General features: G+C 35.4%; 1 protein-coding gene across 3 annotated transcripts in view; it reads left to right on the forward strand.

Annotated features, from left to right (window-relative positions):
• The first annotated feature begins 5,234 nt into the window (after window positions 1-5,234).
• The window catches only part of LOC136037293 (protein vav-like), a 110,235-nt gene continuing 100,975 nt past the window's right edge, over window positions 5,235-14,494 (forward strand). For all 3 annotated transcript variants that reach the window (XM_065719933.1, XM_065719934.1, XM_065719935.1), the window contains exon 1: window positions 5,235-5,402. In XM_065719933.1, coding sequence (XP_065576005.1) covers window positions 5,250-5,402 — 153 coding nt within the window. In that variant the 5' untranslated portion in view covers window positions 5,235-5,249. The remainder of the gene's footprint in view (window positions 5,403-14,494) is intronic.

Genomic DNA, 14,494 nt, shown 5'->3' on the forward strand with positions numbered 1-14,494 from the left:
CAGACAGACAACTTATTTTTATATATATAGATATTATATCTTATAATAGAGATATAAAATAAAATAAGAGATATAGAAATTAAAGATATAATATCTTTAGTTATATTATATTCTTATTATCTTATATATTTTAAGTATCAATTGTCTTTAAGATTCTAATGCCAGAAGAAATCGGACGAGACGTGACTTGGATTAGCCTCACTTTCAATTAGGGATTTTACAAGGTTTTTTTTTATGAAAAAGTCAATATAGACGCCAAAAGGGGAACTACGAGAAAGATATAAAAATATAAAGGTCAAATAATAAAAATAGAGATCTTTTTTTTTGGGGGGGGGCTGTAGGTGGGTGAGTGTAGAGAGAGAGAGAAGAGCCCCAACAGTGTAAATGCCGTAATTTTCAATTACGGCATTTTCAGATTTTTTATATAAGTAATTGAAAGTCTGGTAAACAGATTTCAAAGAACGGAACTAAAATTTTTCTTTGGGGTCTTTGGGGGGGGGGGGCTGTTCTAGCACTGTTCCTGAAAACTTTGACAAAAGGTCTCTGATCAAGCTTCTGAGACATTTTCTACGGAGCTTTCAGTAGACTTGCTTAAAATCATGTCTTCGTACGTCTTATGTCTTTAAGAACCACTCGCATGTCTGTAAAATCCGTTCACACTGAGGCTTTACTAATAACGAGACATATAACAAGAAACGTTGATTTGAGCCGAATTTTTGTAAAATATTTTAGCCAGTCAGAAAATTCTCTGAAAAAACTAATTGGTTCGAATTAGCGCCAGCTCAATCTTAAGATTAGTGGTAAATTTATAGCAAAACATATAACTGACTTTCGTATAAAGTGAATATACCACTCGATGCCTTTTTTATGCTCTTTACGAATATAATAATCGCTTCTACCTTAAATTCAGATTTAAGCACTTTTTAACCTAACCTAATTTAAACTAAATTTATTATAAATAATGGTAGCACTGAGAAAGTGTAATATTATTTTGTCGAAAACAGCGCAGAGAAAACGTAGTATTATTTTGTCGGAAACGACGGATAACTCGTACTTTAATTGAAAATTCATCATTTTTAAGAGATTAGAAAGTGCTTAAATTTGAATTTGTGGTAGAAGCGATTAGTTTATTCGTAAAGAACATAAAAAAAGGCAGCAATTAGTATGTCTGCTTTATTGGTAAGTCATTTATATGAACTGTCATAATTTTTTGAAAATTCGTCATTTTTAAGAGCTAAAAAGTGCTTAAATCTGAATTTAAAGTAGAAGCGATTATTATATTCGCAAAGAGCATAAAAAAGGCATCGAGTGGTGTATTCACTTTATATGAAAGCCAGTTACATGGTTTGCTATAAATTTACCAGATGAGTAAAACCTCATTGTGAATGGGCCTTAAGGTGACCAAGTAGAAACGCTTTATCCCATCTTAAAAAAATATTTGCCAAAGTTTAAATTTCATAATGTCATTACTGCATTGGTGTGAACTTTTTGCTTTACTATCAAGGGGATGGCCAAGTAAAGAGTCGTTGAAATGATTTGGTTGAATAGTTTTGAGCCCACTGTTGGCCAAATCTTTGGCCAAAGTTTAAATTTCATAATGTCATTACTGCATTGGTGTGAACCTTTTGCTTTACTATCAAGGGGATGGCCAAGTAAAGAGTAGTTGAAATGTTTTGGTTGAATAGTTTTGAGCCCACTGTTGGCCAAATCTTTGGCCAAAGTTTAAATTTCATAATGTCATTACTGCATTGGTGTGAACCTTTTGCTTTACTATCAAGGGGATGGCCAAGTAAAGAGTAGTTGAAATGATTTGGTTGAATAGTTTTGAGCCCACTGTTGGCCAAATCTTTGGCCAAAGTTTAAATTTCATAATGTCATTACTGCATTGGTGTGAACTTTTTGCTTTACTATCAAGGGGATGGCCAAGTAAAGAGTAGTTGAAATGATTTGGTTGAATAGTTTTGAGCCCACTGTTGGCCAAATCTTTGGCCAAAGTTTAAATTTCATAATGTCATTACTGCATTGGTGTGAACCTTTTGCTTTACTATCAAGGGGATGGCCAAGTAAAGAGTAGTTGAAATGATTTGGTTGAATAGTTTTGAGCCCACTGTTGGCCAAATCTTTGGCCAAAGTTTAAATTTCATAATGTCATTACTGCATTTGTGTGAACCTTTTCCTTTACTATCAAGGGGATGGCCAAGTAAAGAGTAGTTGAAATGTTTTGGTTGAATAGTTTTGAGCCCACTGTTGGCCAAATCTTTGGCCAAAGTTTAAATTTCATAATGTCATTACTGCATTGGTGTGAACCTTTTGCTTTACTATCAAGGGGATGGCCAAGTAAAGAGTAGTTGAAATGATTTGGTTGAATAGTTTTGAGCCCACTGTTGGCCAAATCTTTGGCCAAAGTTTAAATTTCATAATGTCATTACTGCATTGGTGTGAACTTTTTGCTTTACTATCAAGGGGATGGCCAAGTAAAGAGTAGTTGAAATGATTTGGTTGAATAGTTTTGAGCCCACTGTTGGCCAAATCTTTGGCCAAAGTTTAAATTTCATAATGTCATTACTGCATTGGTGTGAACCTTTTCCTTTACTATCAAGGGGATGGCCAAGTAAAGAGTAGTTGAAATGTTTTGGTTGAATAGTTTTGAACCCACTGTTGGCCAAATCTTTGGCCAACGTTTAAATTTCATAAGGTCAATACTGCATTGCTGTGAACCTTTTCCTTTACTATCTTACTATAAGGGGTTACTATCTTTACTATCTTACTTACTATCTTGCTATACTATCTTACTTTACTATCTTACTATATGCTTTACTATCTTACTATATGCTTTACTATCTTACTATATACTATTTACTGTAAGGGGATGGCCAAGTAAAGAGTAGTTGAAATGATTTGGTTGAATAGTTCTGAGTCCACTGTTTCAACTTCTACTAATTTTCAACTAATTTCTACCGAATTCCCCATCCATCTTCAGACAAAAAAAGGTACCAAAACTTTTTGGTAGAAAACCGGTAGATGACTTTCAGGCTGAGAGCTATCTACCGATTTTCCACCAAAAATCACTAAGGTTTTACATATTGTTTAAGAAGAAACTTTGATGCACTCATCTAGTTTTAATGTTCTTCTGGAAAGAGCTTAAACAGCTATGGTTTTTCTTCCATTTCAGGTGTATTTATCAAAAGACTTGAAACGAAAATAATTGTTAGTATTATTAGGAAAATGACCAGAAACTATTAAAACGCCATATAGATTAGAATATAAAATGGTGCTTAGGATTAGATCTATTGATTGACCATTAAGGTTAATGATTATGAAATCATGAAATCTGGAGCGAAAAGATACAAGTCTATAGCGCAAGATTGCTCTGTTTCTTTTTGAAACAATCCCACCTACCATTTTTCCAAAAAAAAAAAAAAAAAAAAAACAAAACAGAAGAGTTATGACCTCATCAAGTCCGAATTTTTTAGGGCTCCTAAAAAAAAAGAAATGACCCAAAGATCATTTAGTTAAAAAAAAAATCATTAATATATTCACTACCTACCACCTAAATAAGAACCGTTGCGTAATGATTTTTGGATTACGCAGAATATAGATAGCGATGTGTGCCTGTGCCCTCCTGTTATTAGGCTGTAAACGCCATCTATGTGATTATGCCTTTTCAAAGGTTGGTTGATGGGGACGGTAGCAATGTATTTAATACTTTGGTAAAGTCAGTAATAAGAGCCACAACTGGGATTGATTCTATATAATAAACTAGTGCGGTACATTAAGTATGTTTAGCACTCAATTCAAAATAGAGCTGACATTTTCCCTTTTTTCATTCATTTTGCAGCACCGATGAACTGGTAGAGGCATTTCACCTTATTTTCGTGCTAATTTTGCACCGAAAAGAAGAAAAAGAGAAACTGCTGTCTTTTACATCCGTTAATAGAAATGAGGTCTGATACCATTGGTATATTAGGGTTCTTTCCGATGCTTTTGGAAATGATGACTATAATGACGATGATTATCATCAATATCATACCAAACGTATTTTCGATTCCACTATCCCCATATTTACCGACTACTCCCTATACCTGGATTTACCGACTCCTCCCCCCCCCCCCAAATTTTTTTTCTTTGAAATCTCCTCGAAAGTAAATGTTTGTCAATACATGAGCCTTAACACAGAATAAGAATCGTTAGTTTTCGTTGGTTTCTATCATTGTCGTTTCATTATCATTATTATTTAAACCATGCCAAAGATAGTTTTCATATCAGTATCCCCAAATTTTTTGGGTTTCATGGCTTTCCCTCAAAGAAAGTCTTAGTCTCTGAAACTTCCTCAAAATACGAATGATCCACATTAACATTAACACAAAATACAAATCGTTTACTTTGTTTATGATAATTTTTACGTTGCTCATTTCAGCATCAAGATCATCCCGAAGGTATTCTCAACTCCAATATCCCCGAATTTTTAGAGGTTTTCCCGACTTTCTCCAAAAGAAAATTTCTTACTCCTGGAATCTTCCCGGAAATTTATCTTCGTTAGTGCATGAACGTTGACTAAAAAAATTGATTATTTTCATAAATATTAATTTCCATCATCATCGTCATAGTTTCATCATCTTCTTCATCATCAAAATCATGCCGAAAGTAGTTTCGACCTAACTATCCCCAAATTATTTGGGTTTTCCGACTTTCCACAAAAAATTTTGTTCTTTGAAAAAAAAAAAGATGGTTGTCTTATAGTTTCGTGTTAAGAGATGAGCTATAATACCAGTGGTAGTTTTTTGTGAGCTATAATACCAGGTTTTAGGTTTTGTATTTAAAAAGCTTAAATGTGAACTCTCTTTATTAACTACTAAATTACAAAAACTATAAATACACACAACCCTCTTGGGAAGGCTCAAAGAGCCTTATGAGCCTGACTTCTCGCGTTTCTTTCTTAAACGTTGTAATGACGTCATGAAATGACGTCAGTGACGCAACATTTTTTACAAGTAAGCTCTCTTTTTCTCTTTCGCTAAGTTACTGGGAGATTTTTTAGCTCACGATGCAAATGACCTAAATCACGTCACGGAATGTAGTCAATGACGCAATATATTCTACAAGTAAGCTCTTTACTTCTCTTTCGTTAGAAACCTGGGAGATTTTCTAGCTACAGTCTGAACCGGTCATTGTTCCGCTCCTATTTGACGTCCCTTGCTGTTTGTTTATTTTCATTAAAGAATGGTAAATTAGCATTGCTATATTTGTGAATGTTGCCTGATATGCATGTATTCGCTTGCAGCGATGACCATTACTCAGTTATTGATCAACCAACTATTGACGAAAGTGAAGAAAAGGATTATTATCATCTTTTAAACCTCCAAGCAGATGAATCGGTTTATCATGACCTATGCACATTCAAGGTTTGTTTGGCTTTTTTTCAAATGTTTATTTCAGTTAATTAACTTTGCGAAGAGTATTGAATTTATATAATGACGAACATATATTATGTATGTTCGTCATATAATAACGTAATATATTACTACCTATATCAACCAATATATTAATCAGCTGAACCTATGTAAGGTGAGGACGGTGACACTTTAAAAATTTATTTTATGATTTTAGTTGAATATTTTTATCAACGAGTTTTTTTATTAGGTTAGTTTTCTTTTCGTGTGTTTTATATTATCTTTCGGTAATGACGGCTGTCGCTTATATAGCTGAAATATTCGCTTAGGTTATATTCCGCGTGTTATCCACAGTCTTCACAAAGTCTTCTTTTCTTTTATTTTGTAAAATTGATATAGAAAGTTCTCTTTTGTTCCCATTCTCAGCTTGAAATAAAGTGAAGTGTAGAGTTTGAAGTCATTTCGTTTTTCATATAATCTTATTATTGTAGCTATCATGGTTGTTCATTCTGTTTATATATTGTCATCACGTACTTTGGTTTTATAAGTAATTACAAAAGATACAATTATGCAAAAGATATAATCACAAAGATACAAATTACAAAAGATAAGCTAAGCCCTAAACGTGCTGAGGTGTCTTATTGGCTACCATAAACGCAATACCTTTTGGTTGATTTTAATGCAACATTTATTTTTCAAGTACAACGGGCCAATTGCATAATTGTGGGGGGTTGACATGCCTAATATCTTTAAATACATAGTTGCTGGACCGTTCCAGTCTCTCCGGATCATCTTAATACCCTTAGCGTAATTAGTTAGAGTAACTGTAGTGGTAGCATTAAAAGTATACATATAGTGCCTTCTGGTCAGTTCAAAGTCCCCACAACTTACCCTTAAAGGTCTAAATTAACCATATAAGCTGCTCTTCAGATATTGCCTTGCTACCTTTTTGAAAGTCCACATGCTCATAGTTTGTTTTAGTTTAGTTCAAGTTCCGCCTAAACGTTTTTTAAAAGCTACACCTTAATACACTTAGCTTGGGCAGTAGCAATAGTTATAGCAGTGTTAGTAGCAGTATATGCATACCAAATTTGGTTTTTTTCACATCCTCTTCAATAAACAATGAAAGTTCCAGCTTAATATATACCATCAACCGTTCCTGAAGCATTTCTGATGCGTCTGCTTGACAACCTGTGTGGGCATGGTGTGTTTCGAATTAGTTTTATAGAGTTGCTATGTATCCCAAATTTTTCAACATAATATCATCAGTTTTAATAGAAGTTTCAACTGTAAGGCATCTCAACCCCCCACAATTATGCAATTGGCCCATTATGATTTAAAAATAAATGTTGCATTAAAATCAACCAAAAGGTATTGTGTTTATGGTAGCCAATAAGACACCTCAGCAATATATAGAGCACGAGTGGGGGGATTATGTTGAAACTTTTGGGGATACTACTATTATTACTTCTGCTATTACAGTTTTAATAAATAAAAAGAGTATGAGTGTATCCAAGTTGTCAAAGAGCATAGGTATAATCTTTTGGGAATTATATTAAGTTTTATTTTCAGGCCAACTTCATAAGGTATAAAATTAAATTATAAAACACTGTTTGCTTTAGCATTATAAATTGTTATAAAAGTTTCTCCAACATACGAATAGCAACCCATATCATGGATTCTTATAGGAAAAATTGAAAAGATGTAAAATAATATTTTTTCCCATGAAAAAGACTATGCCAATAAAAAATGAACAGAAATTAATTTTAAAAAAAACTTTCCGCAATACAAGTTTTTCAAAGAAAAGTAAAGAGCTCTGTTAAGCCAACAATGATTAGAAATAAAAGTCAAATAATCTTCTAAACATAAAACAGCCACAAATCACCATCAAGAAATAAATTAAACTCAAAACGAGCAAAATTACAATAAATAGGCGAGTCAAACTCAAAACGAGCAAAAATTAATATGAATAGGGCTGATAACCCCCATGCCTTGTCAAGACCATAACATAATTTGTGCTTTACTGAAAACAAAATACGTTAAAAATGTTCTCACTTCTCTTACTCTCGTAAATAAAAAATTATCAAAACTTTAACGAATAAATATCATTATATGTCAATTAAACTGACAATTCACGGTCATTTGTTTTCGTTGTTGTTATGGCACTTGGTATTTACCAAGTGGCATAAAGCGATCGCTAATTCTGTTGGTCTGTCTGTCGGTCTGTCGGTCCCGGTTTTGCTAGTTTAGGCACTTCCAGGTAAGCTAGGACGATGAAATTTGGCAGGCGTATCAAGGACTAGACCAGACTAATTAAAAATAATCGTTACTCCGATTCGACCGTCTGGGGGGGGGGGGTGTTATTTCGGAAAAATTAGAAAAAATGAGGTATTTTTAACTTACGAATGGCTGATCGAATCTTAATGAAATTTGATATTTAGAAGTATATCGTGTCTCGAAGCTCTTATTTCAAATCCTGACCAGATCCTGTGGCATTGGGGGGAGTTGGAGGGGGAGCCTAAAATTTTGGCAAACGCTTAGAGTGGAGGGATCGGGATGGAACTTGGTTGGAAAAATAATCACAAGTCTTAGATACGTGATTGTCATAACCGGAACGGATACGCTCTATTTGGGGGAGTTGGGGGGAGGGTTAATTCTGAAAATTAGAAAAAATAAGGTATTTTTAACTTACGAAGGAATGATCGGATTTTAATGAAATTTCATATTTAGAAGTACCCTGTGCTTCAGAGCTCTTATTTTAAATACCGACCAGATCTGGTGATATTGGGGAGAGTTGGAGGGGGAAACTGGAAATCTTGGAAAACGTGAAGATTGAGGTATCTGAAGATTGAGGTATATTCTTACGAATGGGTGGGCGGATCTTAATGAAACTTGACATGTAGAAAGATCTTATGTCTCAGATGCTCCGTTTTCAATTTTAAGTTGGATCCGGGGACATAGGGGGCTGGGGGGGAACAGAAATATTGTAAACCGGAAATCTTGGAAAAGGCTTACAATGGAGAGATCGGGATGAAACTTGATCGGTAGAATAAGCACAAGCTCTAGATACGTGATTGACATATTTGGAACGGGTCCGCTCTCTTTGGGGGGGGGGGGGGTAGGGGATGGGATTTCCAATGCTTTGGCGAGTTCGGTGCTTCTGGACGTGCTAGGACGATGAAAATTGGTAGGCGTGTCAGGGATCTGCACAAATTGACTTGATAACAGTCTTTTCCCTGATTCGACCATCTGGGGGCCAGGAATTAGAGGAAAAATTGAAAAAAAATGAGGCGTTTTAACTTACGAACGGATGATCGGATTTTAATGAAATTTGATATTTAGAAGGGCTTTGTGTCTCTTATTTTGAGCTCGTATTTTGAATCCCGACCGTATCCAGTGATATTGGGGGAGTTAGAGGGGGAAACGGGAAATCTTAGAAAACGCTTAGAGTGGAAAGATCTTAATGAAAATTGGTGGGAAGAATAAGCACAAGTTTTAGATACGTGATTGACATAACCGGACGAATCCGCTCTCTTTGGGTGAGTTCGGGGGGGGGGGGGGGGTGGGTAATTCGGAAAAATTAGAAAATTGAGGTATTTTTAACTTAAGAAAGGGTTGTCGGATCTTAATGAAATTTGATATTTAGAAGGATATTATGTCTCAGAGCTCCTATTTTAAATCCTGACCAGATCTGGCGACATTGGGGGGAGTTGGAGGGGGAAACCGGAAATTTGGAAAACGCTTAGAGTGGAGAGATCAGGATGAAACTTGGTGGATAGAAATAGCAAATGTCATAGATACGTGATGGACTTAACCGGACTGGATCCGCTCTCTTTGTGGGAGTTATAGGGGGGGGGGGTCCAGTGCCTTGGTGAGTTCGGTGCTTCTGGACGTGCTAGGACGATGAAAATTGGTAGACATGTCAGGGACCTGCACAAATTGACTTGATAAAGTCATTTTTCCCGATTCGACCATCCGAGGGGCTGAAGGGAGAGGAAAGGTTAGAAAAATGAAGTTTTTTTAACTTACGAGTGGGTGATCGGATTCTAATGAATTTTGATATTTACAGGGTGACCCAAAAAGATCCGTACCCATATTTTATTCGATAAAATATCCGTTTTTTAATAAATATCCTTTCTGTTGCAGGACATGAAAGGTGAACCTTTGGATGATCGTTTGCAGCTATAGTTGCCCCAAAAATGTTGGACCAATCAGCAGAAGGTATTCTTCCTGGAGACCTATTTTGCGACAAAATCATACCAGAGTGTACAAATTCAGTTTCAAAAACTTGTTCCATGTTCGCAACTTATTTTGCGACCTATTTTGGACGAATGTCTCCAAAATAGTTGTGGACTTATGTTCTAAAGCCACAGGGGGAACTTACTCAGGCTGGAAAAAGAGGAAAATAATGCTGCAGTGAGGGACTCAGTAGGATGCAACCCTAGGAAATCAGTGCATAGACGCAGCCAAGAACTCGGAATGACAAAGGAGTGCAAGGACATGACAGGAATGGAAGGACAGAAGAAAAAATTGCTGCAGTAAGGGACTCAGTAGGACGCAGCCCTAGAAAATCAGTGCGTAGACACAGCCAAGAACTCGGAATGACAAGGGAGTCACTGTTGCGTGTTCTCACGTTTAATTAGACAGTGTAGTCCCTAACTATGGCAATGTTTTCTTCTTTCCTTGCACTCTCTTTCCTGCCTGAAAAAGCTCCCCCTGTGGCTTAAAAAATAAGTCTACTATAGTCCCATGCTCACTGAACTTTGTAACTCAACTAACAATCGTGATTTTGGTGGAAAGTTGCGACAATGGAACAAGTTTTCGAAACTGAATTTGTATAGTCTGATATGATTTTGTCGCAAAATAGGTCTCAAGGGAGAATATCCTCTGCTGATTAGTCCAAAACATTTTTGGGGCAACTATAGCTGCAAACGATCATCCAAAGGTTCACCTTTCATGTCCTGCAACAGAAAGAATATTTGTTAAAAAATGGATTTTTTATCGAATAAAAAATGGGTACAGATCTTTTTGGGTCACCCTGTAGATTGACCTTGTCTCTAAGAGCTTTATTTTAAATCCCGACCGGCATTAAGCCTTCTGATTTTCGTTTTAAATCAATTTATTAATTCTTAGAATTTCGCTAGAGCTCATGCCATATGAGCTCTTGGCTCTTAGCTCTTCCGACGTCGTCACAAGTGCCACATGAGCTCTTAGCTCTTCTTTTTTTCAGTGAAGCGCAAATTATGTTCTGGTCATGAGAAGGCACGGGGGTTGTCAGCCCTACTCATGTTAATGTTTGCTTGTTTTGAGTTTGAAGTGACGAGTGACAGAATACACTAGACTCGTATAATTTGGGCTATATATTTACAAATTAGGGGGAGGGGGGTAAAGTATTTGGACAGCGTGTAGTTAAAAAAAAACAATTCTACTTCATAATATGTAGAATAATTGCAGCTAATACATTTTGCATGCAGACCCGCTATACATTACCTCCATCCTCCTAATGTACAAATATATAGCTCAAATTTGTTTCTAAAGTATTAAATTTTCACCTTTAAGACTATTTATGTAACAATATCCGTATCATCCTTCACCAAGGGGCTGCTACGAGGGCCATAAGGAACTGAGGATACTTTCAAAGGCTATTCATCAATTTTACTAAAAATTACTTGGTAGAGAGCGTGAGATAATTGTCTTAGCCCACTGAGCGTGAGCTAAATGTCTCTTAATGCAGACGGGTGAAACAGGTTTGTTCTCGAGTTTTATACAGCTTAATTCTTGAGTGGGATTGCTGTAACAGATAAATACCAGATTATTTTCTTTATTGCTTTTATATTGCAAATAATAAATCCAGTCAGTTTTGTTGCACCTGAGTATTTACAGCTGTGGAAGTCAGCGATATGAAAACTTATAAAAAAAAAATTCTACAAGAGTTAAATAAAAAAAAAGTTCTACAGATTACTTACACGTCCCATGATTTTCAATATTTTCTTTCCGCTGGTCAAAAGAAAATATCTCCTATAATCCTCGTCAACTTAAATAGAGCCAACTCCCACTCAAACTAATCATTTTGGGATGTAAGTTTTTATTCTTTGCTTCCCATAGCAACTTTTGATAGATTCTCGTTCTAATCTTGCTTGGGATGGTTTTTTTTTCCTAAGATAGAGTTTCAATTGATTTCTTATCGGATTAAAGAATAGTTCTTGTGAAAGTATTCTCTTACTAATTTGCAAGTTTACTATACAGAAATCTTGACCAAGTGAATAGGTAACGCAAAAATCGCCCTAATCGGTAGAGAACTTGAAAACACATAATACTGTTAACCATATTTTTTTCTAGTTGATGGTAACAAAATTAAAGTCCCGAAGTAAATTTGAGACCCTTTTGAAGCAAAAAATAGTGTAATCGGGGGCGTATCCAAGGGGGGAATCTAGGACACGAGCTCCTCAGAAGATTGAAAGTTACACTAATTACAGGAACTGAGGGGTGATAAATACCGATGGGGAAGCCGTAAGTTCCCCAACCTCAATAGTAAATTTTGTATCTGCTCCTCAATGTAGAGTTTTTAACACAGGAGTTCTATAATTTTTATTGTGTTTGTGATCCTCTTCAGTGATATGCAGGAGTATAATTTTTTTTGTCTGTGAAAGGAAAAAAAAGGTCTTCTAAGAAAATATGGAGGAAACTAAAGCCTAAAAGGAACAGAAAACACTAAAAAACAGGCAGCCCACCGCCCTCCTCAATCATCAGTGTTCTTTGCACAAGTTCACCTATCTGCCACAACACTTCATGAATGAAAGAGCTTAGCTATCTTAGTGTATCACTTCTTCCTTTGTACGGACATAATAGTGAATAGAACTAACAAAAGTATGTGTTTAACATGACAGTAAAGAACAGCCTTAAACCTTAATTACGAATTTCAATTATCCTATTTATGGGTTTAATTAGACCCTTGGCACTCTCCCTCTTTTTAAATCCAATTCCAGGTTGTGCAGTTTAACTTAAAAATTTAACGTTTAAATAAAATAAACCTAAATTAGCGCATAGGATTTCGAGATGATTTTGATTAAAAAGTGAGATTGTAGCAGAAAAAGTGCGAGGGGGGGGTCAGGGATGGTAATCCCCTTGTTTATTATAACATTGACAAATCTCGTATAGTAAAATTGAATAAAAAATAAAACTAACAAATAAATATTTCCAAATGAAAGTAAAGAGCAATATTAAAACTTTCCGTGAACGGAATTGCAATCAGTTCATGGTAATTAGTTGTAAGTAAGGAGTGACTTGGCCCTCTAGTAACCGAATCTATAAAAAATGGAATTTTGATAAGAATAGATACATCCAAAGAATAGACTTTTTATAATGATTCCAAATATATAAAAAACATTAAGCTTAACGTAACGCTTTACGTCGAACGAAAATAAAAGTTCTAGTGACCTTTTTTAATGATCATAAAAACTGGAGGGTAGCTTACCCCCCCTCCCATGTCCTTTTTCTCCTCAAACATCCGATCAAAATTTTGAGATATCTGTGTGATTTATCATAGTTCAAAGGTTCAATAACTGTACCTCTGGGGATGCCATGATCCCCATAATTCCTGGGGAAAGCGCGGTAGAGTACCCAATTTGCCAATTGCTCATATATAGTATTTGCTATTGGGAAATTTACGAACTTCCCTGGCGAAATTTTTCGCGGTGAGAATTTTCCTTGGGGAGGAAAGTGTCCCGGGGGGGAATTTTCCAGGAAAAATTTTTCACGGGGGGATGTCATTGCATGATTTGAAAAATGGTCAGAAATTGAATAAAATACAAGAATTTCAACTAAAAGTAAGGAGCAACATTAAATCTTAAAACGAACAGAAATTATTTTGAATATGAGGGAAGCTGCCTTTCCCTTAAATTTTTAAAGTATTTATTTTTAATTTTTTTTTAAAGAACTTTAAGACTTTAGCGTAAAAAGCTAGGGCTTAGGATTGGGCAGTCCTCCTCATATACAGAATAATTTCGGTTTGTTTTAAGTTTTAATGTTGATTTTTCTTTTTAGTTGAAAAAGAGTTGTTTTAGTTTTAATTTATTCTTAAATAGGAACTACAATATCCTAACCGAATTGCATTATAGTTTTATTTGGGCTTTCATCTAAATATAAAAACAACGCGGAAGATCTTTTAGGGTCAATTGGAGGGAAGAGCTTTTAGCGGGGAAGAATTTTCTGCGGAGAAGTTTTTGCAGTGGGGAACTTTCTGGGGGAAAAATTGTCTAGAATTGGAATTCTCCAGGAATGATTTTTTTTTTACATACTTTTAAATATAAAAATCCGATCGTTGTTAAAATGCGGAAAAGAGGAATTTTCCGCGTGGAAGAATTTTTGGGGGGGATTTACTTGGATTTTCTTTCTTTTGTAATCGCAGCAATGTGCGGCAGGTAAGCTAGTATGTTGTAAAAGGAGAAGATAGCCACTTCCATAATACTTCTCTTATTGACCGGCTATTCCACCCTGACCAAAAACTCCCTAGCTACGCCCTTGCCAATTGCCTATTCTAACAAATAACGTTGGAATAAAATAATTTTCCTTTGCTCCCCGTGACAACTTTTGAAAATCTGCAATTACAATCATACTAAGGAACTTCATTTTTCTTCTATCCTATTAGATACTAAAAATCCTTAGCAGAGTTTTCCTTGATTAGTCCAGGACTACAGATATTGCTCGTGGAAGTCGTCTCTATATCGTTCATGTTATCTTGCAGATGGGAAATGAAATATTAGTGTCTTCAAAGATAGATGAACATAATTAATTATCTTTACATCTGGGACACTTTGCTTAAAAGCTATTTTTGATGAAGGGTTTGAATGAATTCCTGGCCAGTATTTTGCTAAAGAGATGTGGAGACATTTTGAGAAATTTTTGCCTTTTCTTGAAAATCATCTTCAAATGCCGAATTCACGGTCCTCGCTCTTGTGGTCACCCTCAAAAGAGGTGGGAGGAAAACTTTTTGCATAGATGAATATAATTAATTATCGTTACATCTGGGATACTTTGCTTATAAGCTATTTTTGATGAAGGGTTTTGATGAATTCCTTACGTGGGCAGTATTTTGCTAAAGAGAT

This window comes from Artemia franciscana, chromosome 16, assembly GCF_032884065.1.
Source record: "Artemia franciscana chromosome 16, ASM3288406v1, whole genome shotgun sequence".
NCBI classification, from domain to species: Eukaryota; Metazoa; Arthropoda; class Branchiopoda; order Anostraca; family Artemiidae; genus Artemia; species Artemia franciscana.